The sequence below is a fragment of the Phodopus roborovskii genome, unplaced genomic scaffold (assembly GCF_943737965.1).
Source record: "Phodopus roborovskii unplaced genomic scaffold, PHOROB, whole genome shotgun sequence".
Classification (NCBI taxonomy): Eukaryota; Metazoa; Chordata; class Mammalia; order Rodentia; family Cricetidae; genus Phodopus; species Phodopus roborovskii.
Window position 1 is genome coordinate 1,327,475 of NW_026126611.1, and position 17,517 is coordinate 1,344,991.

At 46.0% G+C, this 17,517-nt stretch overlaps 1 protein-coding gene across 1 annotated transcript in view; it reads left to right on the forward strand.

The window, feature by feature from the left end:
• The window catches only part of Wdr27 (WD repeat domain 27), a 45,960-nt gene that overhangs the window by 15,779 nt on the left and 12,664 nt on the right, over nt 1-17,517 (forward strand). Inside the window, exons 14-22 of the mRNA XM_051206051.1 lie at nt 1,686-1,763; nt 3,061-3,158; nt 4,118-4,207; nt 7,288-7,409; nt 9,074-9,207; nt 11,741-11,838; nt 12,507-12,628; nt 14,709-14,806; nt 16,772-16,874. Of these exons, the coding sequence (XP_051062008.1) occupies nt 1,686-1,763; nt 3,061-3,158; nt 4,118-4,207; nt 7,288-7,409; nt 9,074-9,207; nt 11,741-11,838; nt 12,507-12,628; nt 14,709-14,806; nt 16,772-16,874 (943 nt within the window). The remainder of the gene's footprint in view (nt 1-1,685; nt 1,764-3,060; nt 3,159-4,117; nt 4,208-7,287; nt 7,410-9,073; nt 9,208-11,740; nt 11,839-12,506; nt 12,629-14,708; nt 14,807-16,771; nt 16,875-17,517) is intronic.

Sequence of the window (17,517 nt, forward strand, 5' to 3'; positions counted from 1 at the left end):
TGATGAATAAAACTTGGCCAGTAAGGCAGGAAGATAAGCAGGACTAGGTTAAGAGGAGAATTCTGGGAAAGGTAGGCAGAACAGTTGTCATGTGAGCCACCAAAGGAGTCAGAGGTCCAGACCCTTCTCTGGTAAGATAAGACCACATGGAAATACTTAGATTAATAGAAATGGGTTAATAATTAAGACAGAGCTAGCCAATAAGAAGCCCTAGCCACCGGCTGACAGTTTTATAACTAATATAGCGCCTGTGTGTTCATTTGGGGCTCCAAGGGCAGTGGGATCCTCTGGGCCAAGAATCTTCTGCAACATCTCTCTCTCTCTGTCTTTTCTCTCTGTCTCTCTTTCTCATAAACGTAGGCTGCTGAGCTCCTATGTGTGTTTTTAGGCCTGGCTGAGTGGGATTGTGTAGCCCATCAGTGAGTTCATCTTAGACCACAACCTTTTGATTAGCACAGCTTTGTTGCCATGTCAGGGTGTTAAAACTCGGGATATTTAAAATCTGAAGCAACAAGTCTAATGCTGAGGCTACTTATAAACCATAAAATACCAAGCATCATGGGTTTCCCAGTCCTTCAAGAGCTTCAAAATTCTCAAAGGCAAATTTGTCTTTCTTTACAATGTGTAGTCACACCACCCTCTTATCTCGAAGCTAGACCTCATGTGTGTCTTCAACACAGTAATCAAAGTTGCCCCAGGGTCTGGAGCCCCATGGGCTTCTTACACTTATAACATGTGGTAGGGTTAGGTGGGGTCTCTATCGTCCCCCAGTTAATGCTCTCTCCTTACCCTCACCCACTCTCACCCCAGCCTCCAGACCCTGCTCAGGCCTTCCCTGTATGCAACAGCAACTCTGTCACCCCCTCAGCCAGCCATCCCCTATTTTACCACTCTTTTTCTTTCCCTAATGACAACAACCGTGGATGCTGTGTGTTACTCGTTGTCTATCCTATAGGCCCGTGTTTGGGGCAGCATTTGGCTCCTGAAAACTCTCCAATAAGATAGTCATGAATAGTCAGGTAAATAAAAGGAAGGATGGATGGGTGGGTAGAGAGATGGGTGGATGGAGGGATAACTAGATGGAAAGATAATCAACAGAGGCACCAGTTAGTCACAAGTGTGCACCAGCTGCAGCCCATTGGCCACGTAAGCTCCAGGACAGGTATGACTGTAGCCAGCACAAACCACAGATCCACTTAGAGGCATGTGAGATTTTTGTGTGTTGAGTTTGATCGCATAGTGTAGTTTTGAGCATGAGCTTCATAGATGGCAATGTGGTCCAGAGAGGATATCCCTGAATGATGGCAGATGGATGGATCTGGAAATCCATGCATTCGAAGAACAACACAGCATTTTAATCTACGAGGTTAAGTATGGATTCTGAGGACCCACACTGGATGATGGTGCTAGGCTGTGGTGGCCCTGATGCTCCCTGGGACTTTGAGCTGAGAAGCTTTAGGCTAGGTAGGGTCACACCAAAGAGGAGTTGTGTAGCATTGTGACATCTCTAAGTCAGGGTGAATGTACTTGGATTCAAGAAGAACAGAAGGAATCTGAAAAAAAAAAAGATGTAAGTTTGTACATGTTTAATTTTTTTCCTTGTGAAATGTAAATATCGTAAGAAATTTAGGATCCCAGTTGTCGAGAGTGATATATATACATGTGTATATGTGTTTTCTTTCCAGTGTGACTATGTTTTCCCCCAAAACGAACATCAAGCATAAAAGCAAAAGAGCTTCAAAATACAAGAACAATTACAAATGGTATGTAATTGGGCGCGTGCATTAAGTAAATTTAAAGCAACTTAGAAACATTCTTAAAGGGCTTTCTTGATTCTTTAAACAGATATATGTCCATATATGCATAAATATGGATACAAATATGTCCTTGACACGCATCCTTCAAATCAAATATGGTTGTATCACTTTAGTAATTCTTTGGATATGCTGCTCTTTTTATTATGTTTTGAGGTAGCCAGGTTTTGTTAGAATGCAGCTGTAGGAAAGCACTGTGCCTGATGGCTGACCATCTCATGTCTCGGACAGTTGCAGAGCCAGTGTAGCTTCTCAGTGGTCATCGCTGGTTCATTGACCTGGACATGCTGCAAACATAGTCTGAGTGTACAAAGAGTTTGGGGCCTTGGGCTTGCCTCAGGCCGAACTTTATATGATATAGGACGAACATATAAGATACACGGTGAAAAAAGGGACTACGGGCTGCCTACCTTAGCACTCATGTTTATGTACCCCACACCTACCTTTGCACAATGACGATGTTTACAGAAATGCTCACTGGGACCTTGAGTGTTTGTGATTGAGCTCGATCAGTCGCATCCATTACCGGGGCTCAGTGTGATGCTTTAACACGTATGCACAATGTTCCTTGATGAGACTGAGCTGCTTTTGTCTACTGCTCTTGCTACGTCACTTTGTATTGAGTGTGTGTACCTGCAGTGGCTTGCGCCGGTGTCTGGACAAGTCCGTAGAAGGCTCGGTGGAGCCCTGCCCATCTCTAGTTAGGTATGCAACATGCGTTTCCAGCGTAGGGTTTATCAAGCCATGACTCCAGTGTAAGTTGAACAGTACTGTAGTTAGTATTATAATACCAACCCATAGATGTATGAAACTAGGGGCTTCGGAGATGGCTTAGTGGTTCAGAGCACCTGCTATGCAGACAAGAGTGTCTGAATTTGCATCCTTAGCACCCACATGAGAGCTTGAAGAATGACATCTGAGGTTGACCTCTGGTGTCTTTATGCACGGGCACAATACGTACTTGCACTCACACATGCATACCTACACAATTCACACTACACACAAACCCACAAAGATAACATATCTGTGATAATACAGAATACAAATCTGTTTTAAAGAGTTGTTCATGGTTGTGACTGTAAGAGTTTATACAGATTTTTCAGCTTTAATCATATAAAAGGATATATCCAATATATCCATATATATATATATATAATATATACTTATATATACTTAATGCCCAGTTTATTTCTAATCTCTTTTGAAGTTCTCTCTCTCTCTCTCTCTACTATGACCTTCCTTGAAGTAAGGAGTATTCTTTGGAGAGTTTCCTACCCAGGAATCTCAGCAGGCAGGTTGCTGTGGCCCAGGAGCCTGTTGCTGTGAGCTGTCTGCAATTCTCAGGTAAGCCTCCTCTTGGAACCATTTGCAATTCGTAACTGCAACTGGATCTGTCCAATGTCCTGGTGTGAATTCGTTTTTGAAGATCTTGGTTTCAGTCTCTAGAGAAAGCATAAATGGGATATTTGATATATATATATATATATATATACACACACACACAGATATGTGGGATCTGAATGGCTTACAGATCATAGTCCTCCTAGTTCAACAATGTCCATTTCCTGAAGGAAAGGCCAAGAATCCAGTAGTTGTTCAGTTCACGAATCTGGTCTTCAGGCCATGTTGGAATCCCGAAGAAGTAGGTTCTGAGACCAGCGAAGGAACGCCTGAGCAGCAGGATAGATGAATGTGTCAGCAACATTGAAGGGCAAGGAGGCAGAAAGCAAGCGCTCCCTCCTTTCATATTGTTCTGTGCAGGTCGCCGCCAGGTGTGACCCCCTATGTAGTTAGGGTGGCTCTTCTGACCCCAGCTGATCCAGGTTTAGGATCAAATGATTCAGTCAAGAATCTGCACCCCCCCACGGGTATGCCCAGCTGCTTGGGTTTTAGTTGATTCCAGTTGCAGTCGAGCTGACGATGAAGTTAAGTGACCGGTACTTACCTGTACTGATAGGCATGGTTTGAGTCTGGAGTGAAGTGAGGCTTTAACTGTACTTGATGAGGGCTGTCACGGGGTGCTTCTGCCCTTCAGTACTGCCGGGGGGGGGGGGGTGGTGGCTCGCACATTTTCCATGATGACCTCTTCACACAGGAACCTGGTTAGATGGCTTTCCACAGACAGAGGCTAGAGAGACGTGACCACAGGGGCATCACAAGGTGGCCTTGACACCGGCCTGTGAGCCGTGTCTTACCATGTCTCACAGGGAAGAGTGGCGCTCGACCTCCACAGAATCTTCTTCTCTGCCTGTCAGCTGATGAGTGTGTTACCTCTCTGCTGAGCTGTTTGTCTTTTTAAACAGGGGATGGACAGCGATTGGCCTGTGGCTTAGCTAACCACCTTTGCCTGGTCTTTGACGCTAGCCTGTCTGGAACCCCTGCCGCTTTTTCAGGTATCCTTAGCCTTGGGGAACGGAAGTGAGGGAGGGCGAATCTTGTGGGCTGTGCTCGTTGGCAGCACCGAGCTCCAGCTTTCCACACACAATGGCTCACACACGGGCTTGGGCTGCTGGGACAGGTTACTGCAAGCTGCTAAACCAGGTGGAGCCCGCGTCCTTCCCAGCACCTATGTTCCAGAAGACAAAGCCAGGACCTACGCGGGCAAAAGCCATAGCATTTGAATGGTTCTGGTCAGTGAAGGAAGTCCACTCTTCCTTCAGAGATGAAATATGTTTAATTTAATAGAACGTTTTCATTGAAGTGCATTTTGGAATTTAGCAGGGTTTGTAATGGGTGTTTTAACACATCAAACAGTTCAGTACCTTTTAAAAATTGAGATTATCCATGTTAAACTGTTCCTGTGCTAAGTTCCTAATAATATCAGTGTTTCCCTGCCCCCTACTTTTACAGCCAAGAATTCTTAGTTCTTTCTTCATTAGGAGTCTAGAGCTGCTTCTTTAGAAGCTAGGCATTTTTACTGACTACAAACATGCACAAAAAAACCTCTTGCCTTATGTCCATCTGCCTTACATACTGGGGTAGCAGTGGACGCTCTTGAGTTGTCTGGGGAATACAGGCACAGACAGGTACTCTCTGCTAGTACATTGGCGGTGTCAACTCCCCGTTGCGTTTGATTGTTAGCAGGCCTGGCAAATGCTTGAGACTTTGTTATTGTTTATTTGTTTGTTTTTAATTGGTTCTTTAAGAGTTTTGAAAAACATTGATCATATTCACCCCTTCTCCCAACTCTTCCCAGATCTACCCCTACCCTACCCACCAAACTTTGTGTCCTTGTTTTTTTTTTTTTTTTTAACCCGTCAATTCCAATTTGTGTTGCTCATAAACTTCTGTATGTCTGGCCTTCCACTGGAATTTGGATGCTCTACCAGGGGCCGTGTCCTTAAAGAAAACTGACTCCTTTCCTTCCCAGCAGCCGCCAGTCTCCAGTAGCTCTTCATGCCTACCTCTCATCTCCATATTGGGATTTTGTCTAGTCTGAGCTTGTGCAGGTCTTATGCATGGTATCACACCTGCCGTGAGTTCATAGGTCAAATGTCCCGATGTCTCTGGAAAACAGTTTCCTTGTGTCATCTACCACCTCTGGCTTTACAGCCTTTCTGATCCTTCTGAAATGATTCCTGAGCCTTGCTTGGGAGGAGTGGGTGTGAAACAGATGTCCCATTTAGGGCCAAGCATTTCAGTTTGTTACTGTTTCTGGACCCTTACCAGTTGTGGGTCTCGGTGTCAATCATTACCTCTTGAAGAAAGGAGTGAATTTGACGAAGGCTGAGAGGTAACTAATCTAAGGATGTAAGGAGAGACCATTAGGAGTAGGTTAACACTGTGGCCATTTTTCAGAATAGTATTATGTTCTCCCCTAGTACCCATGATCTGTCTAGCCCCAGATTCTTAGGCCTGGTATTGGTTCCAGGTGTGGGTTTCAACTTATGGACGGGCCTTAAATTCCATCAGAAAGTAGTTATTCTGCCCCCGCGACTTCCTACTGTCGCACCAGTGGGTGCGTCCTGCCGGGCCTGCCTTTACTGTAGCTTTCAGAGTTTACAGCCAGGTAAGATTTTTGGCTACTTCTCCTTCGGTACATACCAGGCACCACCCAGCACTATGATTTCTTTTTGTTCTACGACTCAAAGTACGTGGTGTCTTTGTCAGGAGGGTCTTATAATCCGTTTCTGGGTGCTGACCAAGAACATTGACAATGACCTGGAATGTTTGGGGGTGTATGGGAACCCCGTGGCCAACAAATCCCAAAGTGGTTACCATTGTGGAAACTGGGCCTTTTGTTTGTTAGCCTGTGGCATCCTTATAGAGCAGCTCCGTTTAAGGTCTTCTCATATGTGCACATGTGCATTTTAAGAAGCCTCTATAACAGTAGCCTTCCACGCGATTCTTATCAAAGCTCTCTAGTGCCGTTTACCCCTCGTATTCCCTTCTTTCCCAACCCCTTCCTTTTCCGTTACTGCCCTTTACCTTTTCATATCACTTCATTCTATCTCTGCTCCCTTGGAAGCTCCATGCCATGGCCCCTTGCTAATTTTCTGACCTCCGTAGATGTTCCAGATGAAGCACGTGTATCTAAAGAGTCAAAGTAAATATCTACAATTTAGAGAAAGCATGGCACATTTGTCTTTCTGGGCCCGGGTCGCCTCACCCAGATGATTGTTTCGACCCTCATCCATCCACCTGCAGATTCCATAGTCTACATGCTGCATTATCGCTGTGCGTGCTTCCCTTGACAGACACCTAGGCTGTTATGAATAGAGCAGCGGTGAACATGGATGAAAGCCTATCGATAGTGGGACAAGGAGTCATCTGGGGACAGAATTCTATAGCTAGATCACGTGGTGGATTCCTTTCTGGCTTCCTGAGCAGCTTCCACACAGATTTCCATAGTGCCCCGCTCTGCACTCCTAAGAGCAGTGATCAGTGTGTTCATTAGACGGGTCATCTACACTTTTGGGGAAAATGCCAGAACTCGACACAAGGGGGCAGCAAAGCCATTTGACATAATTTTTCTGCTCACTAACTTTTTGCTGTTCTGATGTCCTGTTTCAGAGCAGCTTTCCATTTTTATTCGGGCGGTTTTCTGGCCAGCATGCTCTGCTGATCCCGATTCACTGACTGCCCTTTTAATTATCCCCGTGCTGAGACCAGCGCGGGTGAGAGGGAGGTTTTCCTTAGCTAGATTCTTGTCAAAGTTGCGGTCCCTGACTCTGCAGTTTTCACCGCACAGCAGCACCCTGGGGTGAAATGTGATGGCTCAGCAAGTCCTGGGTCACCGATGATACCCTGGTGTATGCCCGACACTGTGCAGCCTCCAGCTCGCCTCCTCCATCTGCCCAGCCCATTTCCACTTGTACAGAATTCCAGGGAAGGTCTCCGGGCCTGGTCCATCCGCATCACAGCAAGAAACTGCCCCCCCCCCCCCCCCCCCCCCGCTCCTCGAGAAGAGGCAGTTCTGGTACAGGCGGACATTCTCCTTCTCTTTCTTCCTCCCTTTATCCTGAACACTTAGGTCACGATGGAGCTGTGAGCACCGTCTGCTGGAGCCATGACAAGAGGTGGCTGCTGTCTACAGGCCGGGACCAGACACTGAGGGTGTGGTCGGTTCCCAGGACAGAACCCATGATGCTTTTGGTAATGTGTACATGAGCACATATGTCATGGCAGGTAGTGACCCTGGGTGTGGAGCCCAGGGACAGGTAGAATGAGGAGCTGTCCACTGCAATAGAGACAGGATGGTAGGACAGTTCCTCAAATTCATTCACAGGTGAAATGCAATCGTACGTAACACATGGTAACACGTTCTCGGCGTGTGATATGTACACCGACAGATACATTTGGTATATGTTTATGTTTCTTATGGCACGAAAATGGCAAAAGGACCCATAGAACAACATGGGTAATTTTATGTATTAGTTCGATATTACATTATAGAGGAATACTGGTGGACAAGTGGATGTTGTTTTATGACTTGCTTTAATGCATGTGTATAAAGTTATTTGGAAGTGGAATGGGGAGAGAGAGAGAGAGCACACTAAATCTCACCACTAAGAAGGAAACAGGAGAGGTGCTAAGAAACCCTGCCTCCTCTCGCGAATTACACCCTAACCCAGAAGAGCCTTTATGAAAGTCAGAGAGCAGCTGACTCTGGGCATTTTAGAGCTATAATACTTGAACTTAACAGCATGTGAAAGTGATAGAAACTGCGCTTTGAAGTTTGACCTTTTTCTGGACTACTGACCCCAGGGTGTGACGATTCCTGGTAATGCTGGAGTGTGCACACGCTCCATGGGTCTCATGGTCCACACCATGTGGTGCTCCACGGTTGGCTAGGTCTTGAGTGCATTATCAGCTGCCACAGTTGGATGCATCGCCTCACAAGTCCTGTCTATGGGGAGGTCAGCCGGGCAGACGGAGTGCTCAGGGTCGCCGCCCTACAGGACGTTCTCAGCAGCCAGCCACAGAGTTATCAGTCCCTGGGCTGGGCCTGATTGGCTGTGAGACACAAAGCTGGTAGTAGATACCCAGAACTGAGTTCCAAACCGTGTTTTTGATTTCAACACCAGGAATAGTCTTGATGTTCAATGCTTCATTGAACCCCCCCCCCCCACTTTCCAATTTTCTAAGCCAGCCCTGTGGCAGAAGCCTGTGATCTCAGATTAAGGAGACAGAGGCAGGGTGATCCTCCAAGGCCAGTTTGGGGTTACATAGTGAGATCCTGTCTCAAAATTTCCTTACCCCCAAATTTTCAACATTTTTCATCTTAGCGCTTGTAAGTGGGCAGGATTGAAAAGCCTTATGTTACAAGTAGTTTTCCCGCCAGCCTGGTCCCAAGCCGTGCCAGCCCCAAATAACACACAGAGACTGTGTATTAGATATAAAGCTGTTGGCCTGTTAGTAGCATTTCTTATTGGTTAGCTCTGTCTTAAATATTAACCCATTTCTTAGTATTTCCACGTAGTCTTATCTTACCGGAGAGAGGGTACGGAGTTCTGCTCTCTCAAGTCCCCACATGTTGAATCCTCCTACCTCTTCCCGAATCCTCCTTGTCTCCTAGTCCCGCCTATCTTGCTTTCCTATTGGCCAACAGTGCTTTATTCATTAACCAGTACGAGAAACACATTTACAGAATGACATCTCCCATCACCTTACCACAGTGAGCTTCGAAAGCAAGCAGAGTCAGCGTTGTGGGTTGGCCGTGGCAAGACGTGTTCAGGATGAGGACAGGAGTGTGGGGAGGGCTGTCGTGGGACTGTGCGGCAGCATGCTGCCATGCTCATCGCTGGCCTACTTCACAGGGTTCAGATTCTTTCCCCAAGCCGATAACATGTGCACAGTTCTACTACATGGACACTTTCATACTGCTGTCTTGTGGCCCCGAATTCCGGCTGCTAAAGTACCACATCGACCTCTGTAGGGATGACATACGAAGGTAGGTGGTCCCCCCACCCCCAAATGCCCCCCACCCCTCCTGAACCTGCCCCAGAGAGCCAGCCCCCGTTCTCACCCTGGCCCACCTCTTCATTCTGAGAGACATGCACTCTAAGAAACATGGAAGGGGGAAGCTATGGTTACTACCTTCTCAGTTTTACCATCACTTTTTGCTCTTACACTTTTGTCCGCCCACTTTTGCTCCTGACCATCACTTTGCCATTCTGGGGGGGGGGTGTCTGCCTCTTCCTCCATGTTCTTCTTTTCTTTAATTAGCTTAAGAAAATAGCCATGGATAGATGGAAAGATGAACGCAGGGAGAGTCTCTTAATGTATGAATGCTGGGAAACTTAATGCATAGTTAAACAGTGGTATTCACGCTCTGCTGTATTCAGTGCAAACACTGATTGATATGTTACTTAGAGGAATGCCAAGTAGTAATGAGAGATTTTTTTGATATTTAAAGTAAAAATTATTCTAGCATAATTATGGTCTTATATTAAAATGTCTGGCAGAATACTCAGCACAATTCTCACTTATGTAAAAAGAGACTTTTTTTGTTTTCCTTCTATACAACCTTACATAATAACACATATTTTACTTTCATTATCACTGGAAAGTTGTTAGAAGCGTAGGTATAAATGGACCCGATGAGTGATTTACAGGGGACTGTTGCAATTCATCCAATTTCTTGGTTGTCAGCAGGTGTAATTTTGCTTAACGTGTTTGTCATCATAGGACAGACACATCATCTCATCCTGGCAGGGTAAAATGAGCCAAGTTAGAGTGAGGAGCTACGAATTGCCTGCTGTATACCTTGAACTCACGTGGTGGGCTGAACTATCTTACATGGGTCCAGTGTGGAAACTAATCCCACCCATTTACCCCAGCCCACAAGCACATCTTTCCATCTCATCCACCATAGCCTACTCATCCCTTCCTATCCTTCCCTCCCACCCCACCCTACCCCATCCCATTCCATCCTATCCTGTCTCATCCCATCCCCTCCCATCTCATTCTACTCTACCCCATCCCATCTCATCCCATCCCACCCCATCCCATCCCATCCCCTCCCCTCCCATCCCCTCCCCTCCCATCCCCTCCCATCTCATCCCCTCCCCTCCTATCCCATCCCACCTCATCCTATCCTAGTCATCTCGTCCTATCACACCCCACCCCACCCCATTCCACATCAACTCATCCCACCCCAAAACAGAAAGCACTGCCTTCTATGATTGGAAGCTCCTGTCAGGAACACCGGAAGTTAAAGTAGGATGAAGTTGGTCCCAACAAGGACTTCCCGTCATTGGTGACTGCCCTGTGCCAGACATCTCTGTCTCTGAGGTCATCAGTGCTGACTTTTACTGTGATCACCGCTATGGGCTGGCTCTCTCTCTCTCTCTCTTTCTCTCTCTCTCTGCCAGTATTTACCTGGCTGGGCAGACACAGGCTTAGAGTACATAATCCACACTACAGCTCAGTTGGCTGTGGAAAGTAGGAGAAAGGGCTTCTACCAGGCATGGTTTCAATCCTGAAAAATGACTGAGGACAGTGACTGCATTCACACTTGCTGTGTTATCTGCATGGTTCTCTTCTCTCCTCTACACCTCTGCCTGGCCGCCTTTCTGGAAAGTCTTCTATTGTTTTCTAGCGCCTTCTTTCTTAGCCGCCCTTCCATGTCACTTAAGCAGTGTTTGAGCCTGGCCATCAGTTTGAACATTTATTCTCAAGCCTCCCTGGAGACTTGACCGCATCCTGTTTCCATCTCTGTATGGTCACCTCCCTTGTGTCCCTTCAGGCCTGGGGCCTGCCCCTGGACTCTGCGGCTCAGAGAACCCATTCCAGAGCTTCTCAGCCTCGGGTGCAGCACCCTTCCAGGCAGCTCCCTGCACCATGTGTTGGAGAACACAAGTGTCTTCACCCTGGGAAGTGCAGTGTCTGCGCTGGGCCTGTGCAAGCTCTTCAACGCCACCAAGCTGACTCTTTGTACATTTTTTTTTTTTTTTTTTGCCTTGTCCTTGACAAGCTGTGCTCAGGCTGGGCTGAGATTACTTCCTGGGCTGGCTTACAACTTATTTCCCTGTAGGAAATTACTTCCATGGTTAAGATCATGCACTTATTGAGGCAATACCCAGTGCTCATGTTACCCTTCTGAAAGTAATAAGGACTGATATTCAGGATGAGATAGTAACACCGTGTAACTGGTTGAGTACCTATCAGGGAACATATAATTATTTTAGAATTAAGAGACAAACTAGCTTCCCCATAGTTAGGAATGGGTTGTTTTGGGCTATATAATATACTGGTACTTTCATGATGCATCCAGAGAGAGAGAGAGAGAGAGAGAGAGAGAGAGAGAGAGAACAACCCAGAATTTCTGATAGAAAACTGAATTCCCAAAAGGAAGATTAAGGTGGCTTATTCACTTAGCATTAAAACATGTGGCTAAGCAACAAAAACCCTTTATTTTCATGTTTTTATGTTTTTAAATGGAGAAGTAAAAACATTGGTCATCTTCCCCGCATTTCTTACAGGTATAAACCGAAAAGCAGGTACAAGCCTATTTTCCGGCTCCCGTTGAGCAGCGGAGCAGACATGACCACCGTGTCTGCCGTGAACGACTTCTACTCCTGTATCCTTCCTTCCAGTCTGCGGCTGTGCCTTGCACTGAGCATTGCTTTCTGGCAAAGCCCTTTCTGGGCATCTGAGAAGCCCCCAGGCGTCCTGCTGGGCACAAGGGACAGACGAGTGGCTCTCCTTGTGGAATGTGGGGCCCTTTGCCGTAATTGTGGGTGGAGTAACCTTATCTTAATAGCAAGGAGCACCTCCAAGGATTAACAGTCTGGGTTATGACACAGCTGCTCAAGCTCACCAGCGGCGTCTGTGTTTACCGAATAACGTGCGTAGTCATCTAGTGCATTTTCTTAGCAAACTGTCACACCTGCTGCAGGTGCCCTGTGCCGTCAAAACTCAACATGCCTCTTGACAGAGCATGGTGCGGGTCTGCACCCTGCACCCTGTGCTGATGACACCGTGTATCTATCCCAGGAGCTGGTGGATGTCCGCACTGTGTCTTGTGCCATGCTCTGTCCCCATCACTGCCTCCTCTTCAGCTCCCGCGCTAGCTGGGAGCCGTCGCTGGTAGAGTTATACTGAGCATTTTCTCTGGAACTTCGATAATTTACTAATTATCCATTTCTGAGTCTTGTGAGGTCCCCACTTTTTCCCGATAATAAAGTGGGTAGACCTGTGTGCCATAGATGAGACTTCGGAGGCGACCCCTTGACTGACCTTCTGCAGATATCATACTCGCAGCTGGTCGGGACCGGAGTGTGGAAGTTTTTGACCTTAATGCTGGCCGCAGCACTGCAGTGATAGCTGAAGTCCATTCAAGGCCTGCTCATCAAATCTGTCAAAATAAAGTGAGTTTGTAGACAGTAGTAGAAGTGGTATTTAAGAAGTCTCAGCTTAACGTGTTTAACAATTATAAATGGGTTATGACGCAAACTCAAACTCCTGCCAGATCCAGTATTAGCTGTTTTCTGATCATCAAACTATGTTAAACTTTCTTCTTTTGCTACAGTTCTCTCAAAGATTTATTTATTAATAGTATTTTAAAATTATGTGTGTATGTGTATATCTGTGTGTTGGTGCCAGTGTTCTTGGACACTGGAGACGTTGGATTGCCCTAGAGCTGTAGTTAAAGGGGCTTATAGGCTACCCAGTGTGGGTGATTGGAACCAAACCGAGGTCCTCTAGATGAGCGCTGTGCTGGCCGTACCGCTAGCCCCTGCAGATGTCTTAATAACATTGCAGGAGACTCTTCATTCTTTGTCTTTGACTAATATCTGTGATGGGGAATGCATTCCATTCTCAGTGTGCTCAGGAGGGGGCCTCTCATCATCTGAGGACTCACTGAATCAGGAGTCTACTGCCTGCCTGGGCCAAAGCTGGCTTCGCCAACCTGTGCACCATCCACAGTCTGCTATCCTTGTTTGGGGAAATCCTCCAGTTGATGCTTTTCTTCCAGATAACTCAGGATTGGACTAACTTGAGCTTCACAGCAATGAGGCATTGTATAGACCACCACCACATATCAGATTTCTTGACTATAAGTGGGGACTAACTAGTTTTTAATGCTGGAAGGATAAAGATCTAAAGAAGTGTGTAGCATGTTGTCTGTCTTGTTCTCACTGAGCTTAATGTGAGCCTTTGTTTCCTGCTTGTAGATGAAGAATGACTTCTAGGTTCACCTGTTTTTTTTTTTTATCATTAAATTTGGCTTTTTAAAAATTAATTTATTTTTTTACCTTCCAATCCCAGTTCCCTCTCCCTCTTCTCCTCCTGCTCCCCATATTCCCCCACCTCCCATCTGCTCCTAGAAGAGGGTAAGGCCTCCACTAGGAAGTCTACTAAGTCTGTCCCATCATCTTGTTGAGGCAAGACTATGGCACCTCTTCACACCCCCTACAAACCCATGTGACTATGCTGGACAAGAATGGGCTCCACTAAGTCACTCTGTGCATTAGTGTTAGATCTTGGACATGTCTGTCATAATATTTCAGGTAATCTTGATGTGGCAAGAGAATGGTGGTCTTATGAATTATAGTGCATTTGAGGAATGTTTTGAGACAAATGGCTCCTCTGGTGGGGTTCATCCTTCATCTGGGGGACCATCGGAGTCATCAGATGTCAAGGCCTGGACTTGCAGAGAGAGAGCCGTTACTGCCAGTGACATGAGTGAAATGTGGGGTCCTGTGGTCCATAGAATGTCATGTGTTTCATCACCAAGGCACCCACTCAGGGTGTGATAACTGGCCAATAACACTTAGTGCTCATTGAGGAGTGTATTGCATTACAGATAATTTGTTGGATAAAGGTTGTGATCAATACTGAAAACAAATGGTGCGTAAAGCACCTTAGTCTTTTTTTTCCATTGCTGTTTTGTAGTTCTGTGGCTCTCAAGGGCATCGAGCAAACAGACATTGATTATTAAGAGTAGAGTGCATTTGGCTAGCAATCATGCCGTTGCCCAACCTGAGGTCGTGTCCTGAGAATTACATCGTTAGCCACAGCGTGTACCTACACAGGTTAAGATGCTACAATGCCACCAGGAGGGAGTCTCCAGAGGCCCTGTTGTATGTGCAGTTTGTTATCTACACAGGTTGCTATGTTACTCACGGCTGCATGGAGGTTTACCGTCCCGCCCTAAAGCTACAAACTTAAGGAAGGTTAGCTGACTTCCGGCTTTAGATTCCAGTCTTGTCATCTTGGGGTCTGTGAGATGGCTAAGCAGGTGAAGGCACTTGAGGTTAAGCCTGAGGGTGATGTGAGTTTGATTTCCCCAGCCCCACATGGGCAGAAAGAGAGAACCAATTCCCGTTAAGTTGTCAGAGGTCTGTCTATACACGCACTGTGGCATGCATCCCCTCTCAAATCAAATAAGTAAAATGTTTCTTAAAAGCTCCTCCCGATTTTTTAATTTTCCCTATCTGATGACAGGGATCATCATATACCACTCAGAAGTCTCTGGCATATAATCTTTTCCTGACCACAGCTGTCGGTGATGGCGTCCGACTGTGGGACCTGAGGACTCTGAGGTAAGGCCAGCCTGCATCAAAGCACCGCCTCGAGGGGAAACTGGAACTGAGCTGGGAATGCAACCTGCAAATACTACAAGGCCATGACTGGTCTGGGTATGCTGTGGGGAAGCCCGGAGTGCCCACAGAATCAGTGCAGTCACCCGGGGGATGGTAAAAAAACCCGTACGTGCTTGTCTATTCTCCGAGGGCCAATCACACACGACTCCTGAAAGTCAGAGATGTGAGGGGTGGTAAAAACCGTAAGGGCTAGTCTGTTCTCCTATTTGAGAGTCAGAGATGCGGGTAAGTGTGGGGACACATAGTAGAGCTACCCCAGATACATTTTTCTTTTCTTTTCCTGTGACATGTGTCCTGCTTACACTGGACACTAGCACTGGGCTCACACAGCTCCCCTGGAGTGACACCGATGGTACTTCACCTTAGGCTGCTTGGTCTTTTGGTCTTCCTCTTGTGAAGATATTTCTATTTAAGCGTTAACCTTTACCTTCTGGTAATTAAACTATGGTAAGCCATCACTGTACTATATATATATATATATGTACATATATACACATACATATATGTGTGTGTGTGTGTGTAATGTCATGAAATTGACAAGTGTTTGTATATGTTCACACTACACAGATATTCACAAGGAAATCGCCAGCAGTGTGCTTTCTTTCTTCTGTGTCAGTAGAAGAAATACAAAAGCTTCACCCTATGCTATATGGTTGAAGTGAGATCTCAGCTACTATTCAGGGACGATATTCAGTCTTGACATGCCCCAGGGTACCCACAAGGTGTTGGCCATGCTTGTTGATGCCTTTCTAAGGAAGACTCTGGCTACTAGGTTCGATCTTAATAAAATTGAATAAATCATTGATTTTTTTTCCCTCATGGGCAAGTTTATTTTTTTTTCCTCCTTCAGAGATAGGGTTTCTCTGTATTAGTTTGGAACCTGTCCTGGAACTCAATCTGTAGGTCAGGCCTCAAAATCACAGAGATCTGCCTGCCTCTGCCTCCGGAGTGCTGGGATTAAAGGCGTGTACCATCAATGCACGACCATGGGCAAGTTTCATATAGCCTGTGGTAAGTGGTTGTGAAACTCAACCCTCTTTCTAGAATGCTGCAGCTCCCTAAATGCTGTGGGTTGCCTCTTTCCATAATTTATGATTTTAGAAGATTTGTTTGAAAAATCACTAGAAATTGCTTATTTAATATTTCTTATATATAAAGGTTCATCTTCTCTTACATCTTTGGGAATTTATGATTTTGAAAAGAGTTTAAATTATTTTAAAGGTCTCTTTAATTACCTACCATTTAATACTTCTTAATATGACATTTTTTTTCAAGGATGTAGTTCAGTGGTAGTATTTGCCTAGCATGAGAAAAAGCCATGGATTTGATTCTCAATACCACACACAGACATCAAAGAAAGTAATTTTCTTTAGCTATCAGCTAAAAAACATGTCTGTAGCATGAAAAATAAAAACCCAAAGACAGATACTGGGCTTAAAGCTGGAGATCAGGAAAGCAAAGCAGTCAGCCGCTAGCTCTGACGTCTACCTCAGGCCTAAATGGGTGGTCCTGTCTCCACCAAACCTCAAACTCCACTGCCCCTGTCTCCTCCACCTTATATTCCTCTCTAGTGCTGGGATTAAAGGCGTGGGATCCCAAACGCTGAGATCACATTTGTGTGAGCCATGTTTCTCTTTTATGCAGATTCAGTCTTATGTATCCCAGGGCGGCTTTGAACTCACAGAGAGATCTGTCTGCCTCTGTCTCCTGAGTGCTGGGATTAGGGGTGTGTCCACCACTGCCTGACCTCTATGGCTAGCTAGTGTGGCTTGCTTTGCACTCTGATCTTCAGGCAAGCTTTATTCTTTAGATCATAAACAAAATATCAGCACACATGTTGATTGTTGTCTTCTAGCTTGTCTTAACAGCCATTTTCTGCCCAGCTGTTTCCTTCTACCCTTGCAGGTGTGTTCGCCGCTTCGAAGGGCACCCAGACCGCTGTTACCCGTGTGGAGTTGCTTTTAGTCCTTGTGGAAGGCTTGTAGGCTGTGGTGCAGAGGACAGACATGTATGTATGTGTGCTTCCTCCAAGTGTTATCAAATAGACCTTCAGCACCATTGAGAAATGGGGCTAAAAAAAAAAAAAAATCTATTTTAAGAGACTTACCCAGCATTAGAAATCCACAGCGGTAAGCTGTGACCATGAAAGGCTCATTTTTACTGACACACAATTCACACTTATCATTCACCCCTCATTTCTTTATTAGCTATCATAGACACCGGGTTAGGGTTAGGTGTGTGGCATAGGAATGCGTGTAGTGCAGCTCATTGTGTAATAAGGTGCCCCTCATTTCTGCTGGGTTGCTTAGAGAGCTGCACGCTTCTCCCAATGCAGTTGCCGCCCTTCCTCATCATATTTCTCCATGCCAGACCCACACCTCCTGCAGATTTGGAACACAGAGGTCTTAAAGTGTCCCAGGGCCGTGTTAACACACATAGCTGGAGGCTCAGCCCACGGGGGAGGCCGGCCCCCTTGCGAGGTCTTCATGCTCCTTGGCTGGAAGCTGCTAGCCCCTTCCTCTTCCTCCACTGTGTCCCTCTGTCATCTGAAAGGTCACTTAATGAATAGTGTCCATTCTGAGAGAGTCACGTGAATGTAGAAATGGGTATGGACCAGTGCAGATCTATTGAGCAGGTGGTATGTATCAGAA